Source organism: Mustela putorius, unplaced genomic scaffold (assembly GCF_011764305.1).
Source record: "Mustela putorius furo isolate JIRA1106 unplaced genomic scaffold, ASM1176430v1.1 tig00537335_pilon_pilon_pilon, whole genome shotgun sequence".
NCBI lineage: Eukaryota > Metazoa > Chordata > Mammalia > Carnivora > Mustelidae > Mustela > Mustela putorius.
Window position 1 is genome coordinate 2,025,474 of NW_025422457.1, and position 17,585 is coordinate 2,043,058.

Consider the following 17,585-nt stretch of genomic DNA (forward strand, 5'->3'; position numbering starts at 1 on the left):
TTGTTGGGGTCCTAAGAAAGCTGCAGACAGCATGGTGTGATTAGCTCACAGGGTGGAGTGTGCAACCCCACCCTTGGTTAATTCCATTTAATTAGGAAGTGTTGGCTTCTCAGTCTCTCTGCAGCTCCATAACCTGAGGGAAGTGTAGGTGGCTCTGATGATACCATAAGGCTGCGTGCCGCTCACATTCCCTGCAGTGTTGAACTAATTAAACCAGCGACATCCACCCAGCGCTGTGAAGAAGCAAGTGCACGAATGTGGCAAGGGCACAAATACAGTGCCGCTATGGGGCGAGACTCCAGTGAGCTAAACCTAAAAACCTAGAAAGTAACCTAAAAATGGCTTGAAATGTGTTGAATTCCTGTGTAACCCTTCGGGATTCTGCACAGGGACACCCATGGCCTGTAACGGTCCCCCCTGCCTTTTGAAAAGATAGCTTTCTATCCCCATCCACACCACCTGTTGAATCTTCATCCCCAATACAGCCTGCTTTAAGCTAAGAACATTTACGTGAAGTGTTGAACATATTTGGAGCAAATGTAGGAATTTATTCAATATATTATTAAATAATAAGTGGTAATTTACTACATTCTCTGATCCATTTAGAAAGGTAAAGAGAAAATAACACATATTCAGTATATGAACCGACTCTAAGAATGTCACCAAATCGATGTCAGGTTAGGGACAAGCCATTTGATCCCTTTCTGCAATACAATTCTGTGCCTCCTCCTAACTGGAGTACACCTGTGGGGAGCCCACAAAGGACTCCCTCTTTGCCTGCTGCCATTTGTTTTCTGCCACTTTGGGTTTGCTTTCAGATTCGGAGCCCGTGTGCCCTTCCAGGTGGTAGGTCCTGGCAGTCATGACCAGCTTGGAATACAGCTCTGAATCCCATGAGTGTCACTTCTTAGTAAGGGGATGTCTCCGGGGCACTTTCTCAGAGGGGCTGGCTGGTGGTGATGTGGCTCTGACTCAGCTCTAGGCAAATGCACAGGCCATTCTGGGGACTTACAGGGCTCTGGGCTTCTCTTTGCAGGCTGTCTTTGACTGTGTGGTAACCTCCTTAAAGAATGTCTTCAACATCCTCATTGTCTACAAGCTCTTCATGTTCATCTTTGCTGTCATTGCGGTTCAGCTCTTCAAGGGAAAATTCTTTTATTGCACCGACAGTTCCAAAGACACAGAGAAGGAGTGCATGTAAGTGCAACCATAATGTTCTGCTCACCTTCTGCGGACGCGTATTCCGGCAATGCCCACTTGGGCACCCAATAGGTCTTCTCTTTCTCTCTTACCTGTCTCTCTTTTCTTCTTTTAGGAAAAAGGCAAGACAGGAAATTGCTATTCTTTTATTGAGCACCTCTTTTGTGTCAATCATGGCACTTGGCATTTTATACCCAGTTTTTCATTTTAAATCTTTACAATGACCTTTTGATATAGGTTTCATATTCATGTTCTAGCTGTGGAAGTTGAGGCTCAGAAAGTTTAAATTACTCGAGGTTACACACTGTGCCTAGTAAAAGGATTAGGATTTAATCTTCCATTTCTACTAGGCACCAAATACAACTTTTATTCCACAATCATAGACTGCCTTTGATAAGACTCTGCTTTCTTCCTTGCATTTGTACCCTGATGATTACTCAGCTGCATTATTGAAGTTTGTAGAATTTCCTTACTCTCCCACGAGCTATAGTGAAGAGGCCCTCTTTCATCTGTACTCTGGTTTTAGAGGCAACTATGTAGATCATGAAAAAAACAAGATGGAGGTGAAAGGCCGGGAATGGAAACGCCATGAGTTCCACTATGACAACATTATCTGGGCCCTGCTGACCCTCTTCACCGTCTCCACAGGAGAAGGATGGCCTCAGTGAGTGATGGGTTTGCGTTGCCATACTCGTGTGTGAGCTGGGATGGGATACGGGGTTGCCTGGAGAAGCTTATTTAAGATGAACAAGGCTAAGCCTTTGTTATTCTACAAGAAAGTAAGTGGTTATGAGTGGGTGAGACAGGCGGAAGAGAAGAGGAATGGAAAGCCTTAAGGCAAAAATCAAGAAGGAGAATACAAAGAAATATTTGAAATTTTTATTGTTTCAGTCTCTGGAGACATTGTTAGACACATTTCTCCTCCATCCTGGCCCTCCACCTGAGGACTGAGGGTTAGAATGAGCTGGAAGAGGGGCGCCTGGGTGGTTCAGTTTGTTAAGCATCTGACTCTTAATTTCAACTCAGTTCTTGATTTCAGGGTCATGAGTTCAAGTCCCATATTGGGTTCCATGATAGGTATAGAGCCTACTTAAAAAAAAAAAAAAAAGAAAAAGAATGAGCTGGAAGAACTCAGAGACACTTTCTGTGATCATACCTCTTATGAAGAAGATAATAATGCAGTTTCTTTTTTCTTTTCTTTCTTTCTTTCTTTTTTTTTTTTTTTTAGAGAAAGAGGGTGTGAGTGGGGTAGGGGAAGGGCAAAGGGAGAAGGAGAGAGAGACTCTCAACCAGGCTCCATGCCCAGCACAAAGCCCAGTGACTCACAATCCTGAGATTATGACCTGAGTTGAAATGAGGAGTCTCGTGCTTAACTGACTGAGCCACCCAGGTGCCCCTAGAGCTGCTGATGGCTGATTTAGACCTGGCAATTATTAAGACCTTAGTTTCTGGTGGCAGCATGCTGTGTTGGTAAAATGCCAAATAGACATCCAGGAGTTTCTTGATATTGAATATGACGACCTAAGATAATAATGTAACTTGGTTTCTTAACAATGGATGCTATTGGGACAGGACTTAGCAAGGGCTGTGGATTGGGGCTCAGTGGTTCTTTAACCAGCTTGGTTATGGGCCCTAAAAATTATGGTAGATCCTCAAAGCTAGGGAAGCTACATAAGAAAATATAATAGGGGGCACATCTCCTAACAAGCCACTGCCAAGATTGCCATCCACCATCCATATCTCATCACTGTCCCTACAGAGTCCTACAGCATTCTGTTGACGTGACAGAGGAAGACCGAGGACCAAGCCGCAGCAACCGCATGGAGATGTCCATCTTTTACGTGGTCTACTTCGTGGTCTTCCCTTTCTTCTTTGTCAACATCTTTGTGGCTCTCATCATCATCACCTTCCAGGAGCAAGGGGACAAGATGATGGAGGAGTGCAGCCTGGAGAAGAACGAGGTAAAAACATATGGCCTAGGGTGCCTGGGTGGCTCAGTAGGTTAAGCCTCTGCCTTCGGCTCAGGTCATGATCTCAGGGTCCTGGAATCGAGGCCCGCATCCGGCTCTCTGCTCAGCGGGGAGTCCGTTTCTCCCTCTCTCTGCCTGCCTCTCTGCCTACTTGTGAGCTCTCTCTCTCTCTCTCTATTTCAAATAAATAAATAAAATCTTTAAAAAAAAAAACATATGGCCTAAAGCATGGCACTCCTGGGGTTCCAGAAAGGATGCTTGGAATCCCAGTGGTAGGAAGGAAGAGTTCCTTAACTTTATTAAAACTTCATTTAATAAAACTTGATTGAAAATGGCAAGGTGGGAAAAATTAATTATTTAGTCATTAAATAAATATTTTTTGAACATCTGCTCTTTTAAGACGTAAGCATGAGGCACAGAGAGCTGGTAGGATTAAGGTGTAGTCCCTGCCTTTGGGCAGTGAATAGTCTAGAAGTGGCAGTAAAGTATGTGTGCCAAAATTCCAACATTAAGACATTTTCTTATGAGTCTATGTCCCTCTGTGGCTTGTATTTGCTATAAGGATAAGGGATATGGCTTCCTTAGTGCAGCTTTTCTAGGAACAAACATAGTGCTGGCACATTGCAGGGTTCATTATTTTTGTAATGGAATGGTACAGAAACTGTTTGAGACGATGAGACAAGAGCAAATAAAGTGCTATGGGAATGCATGGGGAGACAGTTTTACTTCTGACTGAGGGCATCGGGTAAGGCTTCCTGCCTGCTCGTGTTGGCCGCAGGCTGTGTGACGCACATGACTGATCACCATGAAATCCACATCCCACATGAGAGCCCAGGTCTGTGTACTCATTTAAAACCAGACACCTGCACTTTTGTCCCCCTAATCCCTGCTGCCTTTTTCCCCCTTCGCTTGTCCAGCCCGACCCTGGTTTCCCTGCACTGTCCCGTTCTTCTAGCCACCTAACAGAGAGCCCACTGATGGGTGAGGTTGAGGGAACTTGAGCTTGGGCTAATAGCTGTGACTTTCCTTCAGAGGGCGTGCATCGACTTCGCCATCAGCGCCAAACCTCTCACCCGCTACATGCCGCAGAACAGGCATACATTCCAGTACCGTGTCTGGCACTTCGTGGTGTCCCCATCCTTCGAGTACACCATCATGGCCATGATCGCCTTGAACACCGTCGTGCTGATGATGAAGGTGAGTGGGTGGTGGCCGGGAGGTACTCAGCAGACAGGGCCTTGGGGCCCAGTCCCTCCCAGGGCTTGAGGCATGGGGAAGATGCTTGCTTCCTTCCATTCTTCTCCACTTTGGAATCTCTTTCTGATCTTGTCCCGTTCAGCAGCCCCATGAAGGAGTGAGCCCTAGAGTAGTGGCCCAGTAGCACCGGGGCTCCAGGTGCTGATGGCCGTCAGATTCAGACCAGAGTGGGAATGTCTGGAGATCCACATGATCGTGGGGTTCTAAAGGAACGTTCCAAGTGTTGGAAGAGGTGTGATCTTATTTAATAATCAATGGTGATTGGTTCCTGAAAATGTTTCTGTCCTACCCACCTTCATCTCTAGGAAGACTGGCTATGTTTGCTAATAAGTAGCCATTGTAGGGTGTGGTCCATGATTTTCTCCATGTTGCCTTGTGCTGCTCTATGGGCTACATGGCCCTCCTCTCCAGCACGTGTGCTGCGCCTCCTGCACCACACCCCAGAGTGGCCCGCAAGGGCAGGGTTGAGAGATGGCCAGCCTCGGTGACACGACATACCCCCCCTCACCTTAAGGGTTTGATTCTTTTTCTCCTTTTTTCTCTTCTTGACAGTACTACTCTGCTCCCTGTACCTACGAGCTGGCCCTGAAGTACCTGAATATTGCCTTCACCATGGTGTTCTCCCTGGAGTGTGTCCTAAAAGTCATCGCGTTCGGCTTCTTGGTATGGCGCGGCCTGTGCCCCAGCATCGCACTTGTCTTCCCTTCCTTCTGGAGGCACTCCCGGCCTTTGTGGGAAGGGGGGTGGTTCCCACTCTTCCAGAAACGGTTCACACACCTGACCTAATTGCGGGCCTGTTTCAACTGCTCAGTAAACTGCCTGAGAGATAAGAGGATGCCGAGGGTATTAGGAGAAAGGGGAAAGGAGACCAGATCCCCAGCTCCGTATTCATGCAGCCATTGGCGCTGGCCTTGGCAGGTTCTGTCAGTGGTCGAGGGGTGACAGAATTCTTATGAGAACTGTAATTTATTTGTAGATAAAGAGCAAAACAAAAATTGGACTAATAAGCCTAGAATGTTTATTGACTGGTAAAAGGTGTAAGATTTTATGATTCAGATGGGAACATGTCTGTCCCTCTTACCCTCAAACAGAGCAGATACTAGATTTTACCTAATCATCCTTCTCCCATTAGTTATATGAAGCGCAGTTTCTGCGAACAAAAATAAATGTTTTTTTACTTAAGCTTACAAAGGTTCATGACCATTAAAGTGTGTGTGTGTGTGTGTGTGTGTGTGTGTGTAGAGAGAGAGAGGGAGAAGGAGAGAGAGAGCGAAAGAGAGAGGGAGAGAAAGGTAAATTGGCAGGTAGGTAGGTATGGTGGAATTAGGTTTGTGGAGGGTTGGACCGAGTTTTTCTTTTATGAGTATTTTCCTTCTCTTCAAGTATTAATTACAGTCGCTTGCACATTCATGCATCTCCTCTCAGCAGTGTTAAGCAAACCTAGCCCTTTGCTTAGGTGTCCTGTAAACACAATAGTTCTCTCTGCCACCCCCCTTCTTGTTTAAGCATTTACAGTGAGATCAGTGGGATGCGGATAAACCCACTTGACAGCTGTTTCACACTTATTCAGTGTGTGAGCTACCATTTCAAATATGGGGTGTGTGTGTGTGTGGCTTTCCCTGCAAGAAGAGAAACTTTGCTTATTATCCCAATAAGGGTTTGTCTGATAGCAGCTTTAGCGGGGCCTCTGGACTGGGCTTGATAATTGCTGAGTGTTGACTGTGGCGGTTGCTTTTGGTCTCCTAATGGTTCTTTGAAAAGTCATTAACTTGACGGTTTGGGGAGGGGAGTTGAAGAGAACCCATTGCAGGTGGCTGTATTGTTGCTCGCTTTACTCCCCTTTGAGTATTTTGAGACTTGGGGAAATAAAAGAGTAAAAAGAAACTACCTCCAACAAAGATGCCTTTACAACCCAGCCTAGCCCTGAGCAGGGTGAGCAGAGTGAGGGACAGGCTGGTGCCACAACAGGGAAAGGTTTTCTGTGCATCGTGATTACTTACATATGCTGTTGACATTGTCTGTTGACTTAAGTCCCCAACTGTGTGCTAATTATGGTGAACGCTGAATACATACTTCCAAGCTTAACCAGACTTGGTCCCAAAGCCTGCCTCCTTCCCACTCTCACCTTCATATTTTCATTCAAGATCTAGAGGCATTTTCACATGATCAAAGACACCACTACTCCCAATTTAGTCTTTACGTTGCTATAGTACTCTAGGTTTTCAGAATATCCCAACATATACGATTTTGTTAGATCTTGTCAAATACTCCAAAATACACATGGCAGATGCCATCATTAACATTGTTGACATTGTTAATTTGAATGAGGAACTTGACATTCAGAAAAATTGGGCAGCTTTTTAAAGACGACACAGTAAAAGGCAGTAGAAATGGAAAGTGGGATGGGGATGAAAAAGGAAGAAGGAAGAAGAGGGAGACAATGAGCATGGGGTGCCATATTAAGTACGGAAGTCTTTGTATATTACTCATTTTAGCTTCGTAACAGCTCTACTTAGATAGACGTTATTGGTTTCTTTTCTGGATGGGCTAGGACTCAAGAAGATTCAGTAGTTGACCCAAGCTTACTGAAAGGCAGAGCCAGCATTCAGATCCTGGTCTAATCCCTGACTTGAAACCCACCGTCTGTCCACACTGATCTACTGGTCTACATACACGGTGCTGTTCTAAGCCATATTTTACCATAATCCCCCTTCCACTGGAATCCAGAGCTCCTCTCCTCTGAGACCTAGATTCGTGTTCTTTCTACTGTATGGGGTCCCATCCGAGAATTAAGAAGCTTGGCCCACGTTGGGACTAGGAGAGCCCTGAGAACTGAGGAACTCAGAGACTCGACTTGGTTCTGCTCCTGAGGAAGTAGGTATTCTTCATGGAAAAGTGAGTCTGTGAGGCTGTGTGCCCCGTTTCTCTACACGCCCAGCAGGTGTCCCTGGTTTTGGAGTCATACAAGCCTCTCTAAGCCTTAGTTTTGTCATTCAAAATGAGGATCACAATAGCTGTCTTATGGCCTTAGGTACTTTATTGTACCCAAGGCATCTACACCTGTAGTCCTGAGTAGGTGCTCATAGATAACTTTGTGAGGCGTCTGGGCCGCTCAGTTGGTGATGCGTCTGACTCTTGATTTTGGCTTAGGTCATGATCTCGGGGTCCTGGGATTGAGCCCTCTGTGGGGTTCCATGCCCAGCAGGCAGTCTGCTTGAAATTCTCTCCCTCCCTCTTCCTCTGACCCCACCAGCCCTCCACACCCACGATCTCGGAAAGAAAGAAAGAAAGAAAGAAAGAAAGAAAGCAAGCAAGCTTTGCTCTCACCACACCCTTTTGCTCTCACTGTTTGCACCTCTCTGCCCACTCTTCTTGCCAACCCTGCCACTGGGTATTTTATGGACGTAGCATGTTGAGGATATTGATCATGACCTAGGGACCATAGGGTCCCTGAGAGAAACAAACTGAAAGAACTCCAAGGGCCTAGTACTCGTCCGGCACAGACTGTAAAAGTCACTAATGCTCATTGTGACGGTTGCTGGGGATTGGCTTCAGCAGTGCTCTGAGGGGCTTTTATGGGAGGTACTGCCCAAGGACAAGCCAATGTCTTTGGAAACCCAAGTATACTGTTTCTTTTAAGGAATATAGTCCAAGGTCTGTGTTCACCTGAGCGCTGGAGATGGGCGCAGAGCCTACCTACTCTCTCTGTTAAGCAGAGTGTTACATGGTTGGTGGATTTTCCAGGTCCTTTATTTCTCCTCCATCTCCTTCAACCCACTCATTTTATTACTCAAAAGGTGTAACAGAGCCGAGAAAGAAGGGAAGGATGAAGTCTACTCGTTTTGTCGCCCTGTGGAGTCAGGAGAAGATTTTTGGCACATCTTTTGGCCTTTAATGACTTAAGACGTCTCTGTGAATTTTATTAATAGTTGAAAGTCAGAAGTGTATGTTTATAGGGTCACATTATATAATATAAACAATTTAAAATTGTAGAAAATCTTAGAGTAATATTGTAAATAACTTTATTGCCTTGTAAGTGGTGATGATGATCTTTCTTTCCTTTTTTGGGACTTTATAATGTGCTTGGCCTCAAATCTCTTTCTTACATAGTTTTTTATGTAGCTTTTTAGTGACAGCTTCAAAAACAAGGTCTTCAAGTAGTAAGAAGTCTGCTTCCCAAATGAGAAATTCCCAAATCAGTAAAGAAATAGCGTTTCCAGTTAGAAATAGGAAACTAAAACCAAAATTAGAATGACCTTGTATGTGAATTGGTGAGTTTTAATTCCAAGTGACAACTGATGTAATGAAAGATGTCTTTTCTCCATTCCTTTTTCTTTTCCTCTTTTTTTTTTTTTCCTGGTGCTCCCATGACTGAATTCACACGCTAGAACTATTTCCGAGACACCTGGAATATCTTTGACTTCATCACTGTGATTGGCAGTATCACAGAAATCATTCTGACAGACAGCAAGGTGAGTGGCTCGTACATCCTTGTCTTTAAGCTTGGCCCTGAAGTAGCATAAAAGAATCCTCTATGTATGCTGTCCATTGTTTTAAAAAGATTTATTTGTTTGTTTGTTTGAAAGAGTGAGCACGAGCAAGGAGAAGGGCAGAGGCAGGGGGAGAAGCAGACTCCCCTCGGAGCAGGGAGCTTGACACAGGGCTTTATCCCAGGACCCTGAGATTGTGACCTGAGCCAAAGGCAGACGTTCAACCGACTAAGGCACCCAGTTACAGTGGGTGTGTGCCCATACTTGCATACAGTCCATTTTTAACTCATCAAACCAAATACATAGCCCTCTAAGAGCTGGGAGTTCATTTCCTCATTCCTGAGCTGCAAACACTAGAGTGGCACTGGGTCTCGTGGGAGGTTTTGTTTCATTGGCTTGACTCAACAGCAGCCACCTAATGGGGTCAGTGCAATAGTACCAGAAGAGGGCTACTGTGCACAACGTTCTGCTAGATTCTTTGGGAGTGACAAAAGAGGCATAGTATCATTGCCCTCAAAGTTGTTTTATCTGAATTGTTTCCCTAAAATTGTTTATTCTAAAGACGACTTGAAGAGCTCATTGTCACTCTCATCAGATGTGTGCATGGGCGTCATATGTGCTAGAGGGATTACTCCTTTGCCTCGCTGGCATCCAAGTGCAGTCGGGAGCACTAGAGACCCTTGGAAGACTAGAGAGGCTGCTTTCGTCTGATACACACAGGACACTCTTCTGGGGGTACGAGCCGCACCTTAGCCAGGCGTGGGAAGGCTGGGGAGAGGGCCCTCGCTGGCTCATCATTTGGAAATGGGATTGAAAACAAAAGACAGAATCCATGTCAAATTTTATATCAGAATGAGGGATAAATATGTAAATACTAGTGCTTAGTGTTTTCTAAATGATCATAATGTCACTAGTTATGAGGTTCCTTTTGGTCCACCAGCTGGTAAACACCAGTGGCTTCAACATGAGCTTTCTGAAGCTCTTCCGAGCCGCCCGCCTCATCAAGCTTCTCCGGCAGGGCTACACCATCCGTATTTTACTCTGGACCTTCGTGCAGTCCTTTAAGGTAAGCGCAGCTGCTCTTCCTCTCTGTCTTTTGGATAGAGCAGCGCCTGGCCCCACGCTGTCATCACCCAGGTCCCTTGACCTCCAGGAATGAGTGTTTGTCAGATACTTTCAATGAAGGCAGCAGTTCTCTCTTCCAGTGCAGCTCAGCCAGGCAGTTGGTGCCCAACGGGATAGAATCTCATTCCAGAAAAACACCACCACTTTGTAACTCCCTTGTCTTCTCTTCACGGAGGCTGGGGCTTGTCCGAGGAGGTGTGCTACCTCTCCAGATAGTCCAAAAGGCCCCAAGCAGTCCCATCTTGTCAAGAGCCAGCTTTTGCATTTTCACGTACTTGCCAGTGGCTTGATTTCACATGAACAGTTTTCCAAAGGACTCCTTGGGCACTGTTTGATTGCAGGATGAGTCATACAGTCCCATCCCTGTCTTTGTCCGTGTGTTTCCTCAACCACCAAATGTGCAGCGTGTTCATGGTCACCTCTGTTTCCCATGGTCTAATAGGATATTTGGGCCAGGCTAATGTGATGAGCTTCTTTGAATGGTCTCATGGGGCCATACAGAGGTGTATTGGTAAGAAATCGAAGTTTAAAAGCTACCTGAGATCGACTTTAATGGCAGAGACTTCCTGCAAAAGAAATTTTCTAAACATATTTCAGTGTCTTTAGGCTTTAGCAGTTATCATGGTTTGTTTTTGGAGTTTCAGGGTCTAAGTGCTATTCAAATGCCCACTATTTTTCCTCTTACTAAAAAAAAAAAGCTTCTCAGTGAATGTGTTTTAAAAATAAATTTGATGACATTGATTCAAAGCTGAGAAATCATGAATTTACCCATTGCCACCTCTATTTTAATTATTTATGTATTTTAATTGAACCTGAGAGGGTCAGCCAGTAACTTCGGTGGTTTCTCATCATTTGGAAAAGCGTTTACCGCACACCGTCATTAATGACTTATTCTCCATTGAGGTCCTGCGGGTTTGATAGGTGAGACTAGGTGTCGTAAGGATGTTCAGGCTCCTGCCAACCACGTTTTTATTGTCAAGGTTGTATCCAGAGTCATTGTGTGGTGACCTAACTCCTACAGAGCCCTCACCTCAATGAAAAGAACTTTGCCAAAGTTACATGACAGAGGAGAAATCTAAAACCTTAGTAAGAATTTACCAAGTCTCAGGTGAATTTGGATTTAGAGTCCGATACACAAGGTACTTCTAAAACCTTTTTGCTTGAGATCTTCCAGACAAGTTACAGTTAGTCTCTCAGGAAATATGTGTCAGCCTGTCACATGATCATGCTCACCAGTTCTCTGTAAAACTGCATACTGTGGAGGGCAAAGAAAAGCACATCAAAAGTTGATAGCAGAGTGGTTGGCTCACTGCAGTGAATATACAACAGTGGAGACGGGGCATCTGCGTCCAGGTGACACTGTGATGGAGAGGTGTTTCCTTTTTGGAACAGTCCCAGGACTTAGTAGAGAAATTGTTGGCTTTACAAAGGCTGCCTCTGTAAATACACAGCAGGGAGCCACAGAGTATAAAGGGCACTGCCATGGCCTACCCAAGCTACCCCCCCCCCCGCCCTCCCACCGGCTGTGAGCATAGCCCCCAGTTCTCCACCATGGAGCCCTACTTCATTCTTCCCCATTTTTCCTTTCCTGAGTTAGAATTTTTAGCATGATAAGAGAGGTGATCAGAATGTACCTTTGATCTTTTTCCAAAAACTGGGATTCGGGAGAGATGAGGTAGGGAGTGAGGACTTGGAATAAGGGCAGGAAGTAAGCAGAAGGTGGGAGAAGGTAGCAGCACCTCGAGCTGTAAGAAACCTATCTCCCTTCTCTCTTCTACCAGCAGACGGAGTCTTCACATGGCCCCTTGAAACGCAGACTTTTCTCTTCAGAGACCTTGGGAGTCAGCATTTTACTGGGGAGGGGATTCTCCTAGCAACTCTGAGTTGCATTTTAATTTTACCCTTTTTTTCAAATTGTAGAAGTCTCCCAAGGCTCTTCATTTAGCTGGCTCCGTTGATAAGCCCTGCCCTTGCAGTCTGAAAGCCTTCAATCGATCTCGTGGGATTCGTGCTGCGCACAGCAGATAAAGTGGAGGCCCCTAGTTGCACCGTCTTCCAGGGAGCTGAGTGGGTGGTAAACGAAAGAGGCGGGATTCCATGTCCGCGCTGAGCTCGCTTCAGAATTCTAGAACGCACCCCAGCCCTAAAACCAAATTGCCTTACATCCTCCGCCAGCCAGAGGGCAGTTCCCTACCTTCCATCTCCTTCGCTTGCCCCATTCATTGTCCACCTTACTGAAATGTTATCGTCCCAGAGTGGCAGTCAGCTTGGAGCCTATGGGATTTGGTGCCACAGGGCTTCACAGCAGGGGTTGCAGTGGCTAACCTTTGAAAGGCTTTTTGGAGTTTTGCATAACACGTAATGAAGTGTCAGGAGGTGTTACTGTTTCCAGTGTTTACTGGAAAGAGAGGTCTCCTCAGAAGACGAAGGTGCCTTCTAGGACACGATGAACAACTGAGATTCTCAGCCTGTTCACTTTGCTCCCAGATTCTCCATTATGGGCTTGGCATTGAGTGAAGGATGGGAAGGGGTAATACAGGGATTTGGGAGCTGAAGCTAGGTACTTACTGTGTAGTTTACATCACAATTACTCACATTTTTAGTATTCTGCAATGCAGAGTGGGGAAGCCCAGGAGGTTTCCCCAGCTCTCCTGGGAGATCTGGGCCGCCCTTCTGGTTGAGTGAGAATACTTGGTGGAAGGTAAATGACAGGCTTCTCTTTAGACAATAGCTTACCTGTCAGAGGACATGACCTTCTGCAAAAGTATGGCATTCTGCGAGAGCACAGCCCCCACCACCTCATTTATATCAGCCTCAGGGCAAGAATTGTAGTAGTGCTGGTGACTATAGATTGTGGAGCCTGGGAGCTGTCTGCCTCTGAATTTATGGTCCTTTCTCTGCTTTCCTTCCAGGCCCTCCCCTACGTCTGCCTTTTGATTGCCATGCTTTTCTTCATCTATGCCATCATTGGGATGCAGGTGAGCTTATGTATCAGGAGCCTGGCGGGGGACAGGTATTGCCCGGATTGTCACTGGCTTACCAGCCTGAGCATAATAGATTGAAGGCGAGGCTTACCATGATCCTTGTCTCAGGATCTCCCATTTTTGAGCTAGACCTAGAAGAAAGTCAGGTGGTTGTTCTCTTGTATACAGCAATACAAAATGTGTCTTGAGTTAAGTCTTAAATGGCTGAGATTTATGCCCTACGACTTATGACCGGGAATACTCCCAGAGCTCCTAGTAGCCGGCCTAATCCTAGGGACGCCCAAAGGCCGTGTGCCTGCAGATGCCTATCAAAGGGCCAGGCAGCTTCCTGGACAGTTCTCTTGGGTTACCACATCCTTTCCAGTTTCAGAGTTGAGAAGTGGATCAAGTTCCCACCGTAGACATTTATTCAGGTCGCCAGAGCCCCACTGAGCAGAAGAGGCCGTAGTTTCTTTCTAAAGTGACTATCATTTGTGGCCGATGGACTCCTGTAAACAGCCAGCAGCTCGATCCCAGGAATCGATCCAGTTAGGCACACAGGATTTCCTGCCTGTCTAGGGGAGGCGAATTTTCTGACTTGGAGATGCGGAGACTAAACCCCGGTATGGAAATTCAGCCAAGTGGCAGTCTCCTGCAGTCAGCCAGTCTGGCCGCCTTGGGACCGCCAGCAGCTGCCATCTGGGGCCACTGCGCACATCTCCCAGGCTCGCCGTGTCTGCAGCCTTTTTCTAGAACATCTCTGAAATGTCTCTTCTTTTTGCTCCTCTTTCTTGTGGGCACTTCTTAATTTTATCCATCTTCTAACCCCATTCCTGGAGAGATTTTTGTCCTCCAAAAGGAGCAGAATGTCAAATGTCAAAAAGTGTGAGACTTGGTTGAGAAGTAGTGAGTTCTCCTTCAATGAGGATAATTCAGTAAAGATGTCATGACAGCATCAGGGCAATGGAATCCCCTACTGAAATTGCTGATCGGCTTGATGATGTCTGTTAAGGCCCTTCTAATTCTCAAACAATTGATTCTAGAATTTTAATGTTCTTGAACAGCCAAATAGAATCAATTTTTGCCCGTGCTTAAAATAGCTCGTACCTCCTTTTCATCATCAATCATAATAAACTAGAATAACACCATCTCCAGTACTAAACCGTTCTCGATATTGCTGATAATGATGAGAAGACTGTTTACCATCATTTGAATGCCCGACTATGCCAGACCCCGTCCTAAATGTGTGCTCTTATCCCCATCCTTCCGCCCTGACCACAAGCACACACACAATTCGTGACTAATGTATTCAGGAGCGATGTGAAAATGTTTATGGGCAGGTTTCATTGACTCCATTGAAGCTTAGCATCGTTAAGTAACTTATAACATGTTCGAGGCCTCAGTAAGTGGGAGAGCCGAGATTTAAATTTAGCTCTGTCTGCCACACAGCCCGTATTCTTACTGTACTACATGTTCTCTCCTCCCACCAACAAGCAAATACAAGTATTTCTTTGACCCTTTAGTGGGATGTGGGCGTTGTTCAATCATGAAATTGTGGTCTTCACAATAACTGCAGTGTCTAATATTTTATTGCCCTTAGACTTCTTTTCAAAAAATAAGAGCCCTATTTCCATTACACAGGGACACAAATGGCTATCCCACTGTGATTTGCCTTAAGATGGCCGTCTTCCTTCTGGTCCATGATAGCGACCCCACACCAAGCACACGGCTGACACCTAGCTTGTGACTAGAGAAGTGGTATCTGGTATAGTCATAACAAAGCAGAGGGATCCATCCAAACAGAAACATAAAGGCAGGAGACCCATATTGGAAAGATGAATAGGAACAGGATGAATCTATGAGAAGAAAAACCATTATTCTGAACTTTCACATGCATCTTAGAAGGAGAGAGAGCTTTGCAGAGGATCTGAAGATAGAAGGAAGGAGTAATGTGCTGGGTATGGAAAAGAGTCCTGGGGCCACAGATCATTAGAAGGCGAAGCTTTCAGCCTCAGCTCCTCCACTGACCAGCTGTGTAGACTTGGTCAGGAGTTGGATGGACATCTTCTCAGGTCCTTTGATGTGCCTAAGTTTTCTGATTGCAAGTGAAAGTAGATTTAAGCTTATACGTCCATTCAGTTTTCCGGTGGGTCTCGGTGTCCCTTCTTTCTCTTTCAAGCCTTTTGGTGTAAGAAATTTGGTTTGGGACAAGAACTAAGTGAAAGCTAAAAAAATAAAATAAAATAAAACCTTCCTTCACAATAAATATACATTTATATATTTTTGGCTTGAAAACTAGAGTAGATTTAAAATAGCTTCAGTTTCTTTGACTGTTAGACACATGCCTCATGCAAAATTCCAGCATGCCCTCCAACTAGTTGTTGACTGGATAAAGTGTTTGAGAAAATCATAATGAGAACAATTAATGATGGCTTCAGGATTGTCATAGGTAGAAAACACACACATGCGTACACACACACACACACACACACACACACTGTAAGTCGTGTGGATGTGATCAATGAAGGGTAAATCGTGGATGTTAGACCGAGAGGGTGAAAAGGAGAGACAGAATGTGAGCACAGACAAGGATGTAGGACAGTGTTCTCCTGGAGTGCCTGGAACTAAATTTAAGGGGGACTTTTTCAGTCCTACTATTTCTGTTTGTGGGTCCTGCACCTTCTTATCTTCCTCCTTTCCCTTTTTCCCTGGTGCTGCCTCGCTTGCCACTTCCATTCTCCCTGAGAGACAAGTAGTATTTGGGTTTTGAAAAACAGTGTTGAGAACAAGTTCCCAAAGCAGGTGTCAGTGGGAGTTATTTGAGCAAAATAGCTGGGGGCAGAGATTGTTCCTCAATTGCACATTCTCAAAACTGTTCAGGGAGTGGGGGGGAATGTGTTCTATTTAGCATATATTAGATAAACGGAAGCATGTTATGTATAGGCTGGAAACAGTCTCAAAAGGCTGGGAAAGTGACCTGTAAGCCTTCGGTTATGCCAACATTGACTTGTGAGACTAGATCCTGGCACCTGAAACATGGCTGGGGCTGGGTAGTGCGGGTGGAGGGGTGCCCTTCTCATCCGAAGATAGTTAGGCTCTAGGAGTTCAGCATCATTCACTTGTCTATGGACAAATATCTCTGAGTTTTCCCTCTTTTTTTTTTTCACGTGAATTTGCATAATGACCGCATTCCGAGCTCAAAAACAGACAGTAGATTTATAAACTCATTCCGTAGCCAGATCTACACAAATGCATCTTATTTCTCCTTTTCTGAGTATCCGGTTATCCTGACTTCCTTCAACCTCTTGGTCAGGACTTGGCTTTCTGTGCCTTCATTCTTGTGGACTCTAGATTATAGATGTACTGACCTTCTCAGTTTGACATTCTGGATAGGAACATATCCAAGGAAGATTGAGATGCCTGTCTCTGACCCACACAACTTACAAATATTAGCGCAATATCTGTCCAAGACGTGAATCACATCTTCTGTAAAGACACATGCTCCCATCATTACTACCAGAGACAGGAAGAGAGGGGTAGTTCCTTCCATGCACTTCTGTGATGGGGTACGTCTTTGACAGACTGCTTGAGTACCCTGGTGACAGGTACCATGGAAATTAAGAGACCAAATTAGGTGTGGGAGGAACTACCTACAGGCAGAGTGACTTCCAAAAGATCTTGCCTTCTGTGGCCCTGGATCCCCTTTGCTGCAGTGGAGAACATAATTACTTCTTTACAGCAGGCCAGGAGCATGGGGTCCACCAGTCTGTCTGGGTCTAATCCTGTCTGCGTCAGGGTTAGGCCATTGAGAAGGGCCACACGTATGCGTTGCCAACCCTAGTAGAGGCAGGTGCGGCTAATATTCATGTGCAGGGCACATGACACAGCCGGTAATGCTCTTTTTTTGTTGTTGCTGTTTTCTTTTCAAGGTGTTTGGAAACATAAAATTAGATGAGGAGAGTCACATCAACCGACACAACAACTTCCGGAGTTTCTTCGGGTCCCTCATGTTACTCTTCAGGTATCTGGATGCGTAGCTGTTGTAGCAGGAGCTCTCTTGTCGAGGGAGACAGAGTTAGTCTGCCTTTTCCTCCTATTTGTCTCTTTATTCTGCTTGCTCTGCTCCTATGAGGACATACAGTAGAGGCAGAGGTGGGGAGGGGCACTGGCTCTAAAAACCGGCTCCAATGACAGCAGGAAGTCTCGGCGGCGTCTCTGACTCAGTAGATGATCTGTAGACTGCAGGCTCAGAACACTGAGTGGGGAAGGGGAGGACAGTTTCCTCCAGATCGAATTCCATGTAAGGGCTGAAACCCTGGATGGCCGGGTTTGTGTGGGGTCTTCGTCCCACCACTGTCTCAACCGCTGTCAGCAGACACTTCTGAACAAACAGAGAAGTCGTGGGCGGGACGGCAGAGCCCAGGAGAGACCTCCTTGGCATGTTCCATCTCCACATGGAGAGTACGAGAAGGGGGAACCATACCGGGAGAGGAAGGGATGGGTGGGTCGGGAAGGAGGGCCAAAGAGAAGATGAGACACGCGGACCAGCTACCACTAACCATGATGTCTTTGGGGCTCAG

At 45.7% G+C, this 17,585-nt stretch overlaps 1 protein-coding gene across 8 annotated transcripts in view; it reads left to right on the forward strand.

Annotated features, from left to right (window-relative positions):
- Nucleotides 1–17,585, forward strand: part of CACNA1E (calcium voltage-gated channel subunit alpha1 E) — a 507,516-nt gene that overhangs the window by 455,736 nt on the left and 34,195 nt on the right. For all 8 annotated transcript variants that reach the window (XM_045074304.1, XM_045074298.1, XM_045074302.1 and 5 more), the window contains 9 exons: nucleotides 1,037–1,197; nucleotides 1,727–1,864; nucleotides 2,960–3,161; nucleotides 4,203–4,367; nucleotides 4,980–5,090; nucleotides 8,816–8,899; nucleotides 9,858–9,983; nucleotides 12,955–13,020; nucleotides 16,935–17,026. In XM_045074304.1, coding sequence (XP_044930239.1) covers nucleotides 1,037–1,197; nucleotides 1,727–1,864; nucleotides 2,960–3,161; nucleotides 4,203–4,367; nucleotides 4,980–5,090; nucleotides 8,816–8,899; nucleotides 9,858–9,983; nucleotides 12,955–13,020; nucleotides 16,935–17,026 — 1,145 coding nt within the window. The remainder of the gene's footprint in view (nucleotides 1–1,036; nucleotides 1,198–1,726; nucleotides 1,865–2,959; nucleotides 3,162–4,202; nucleotides 4,368–4,979; nucleotides 5,091–8,815; nucleotides 8,900–9,857; nucleotides 9,984–12,954; nucleotides 13,021–16,934; nucleotides 17,027–17,585) is intronic.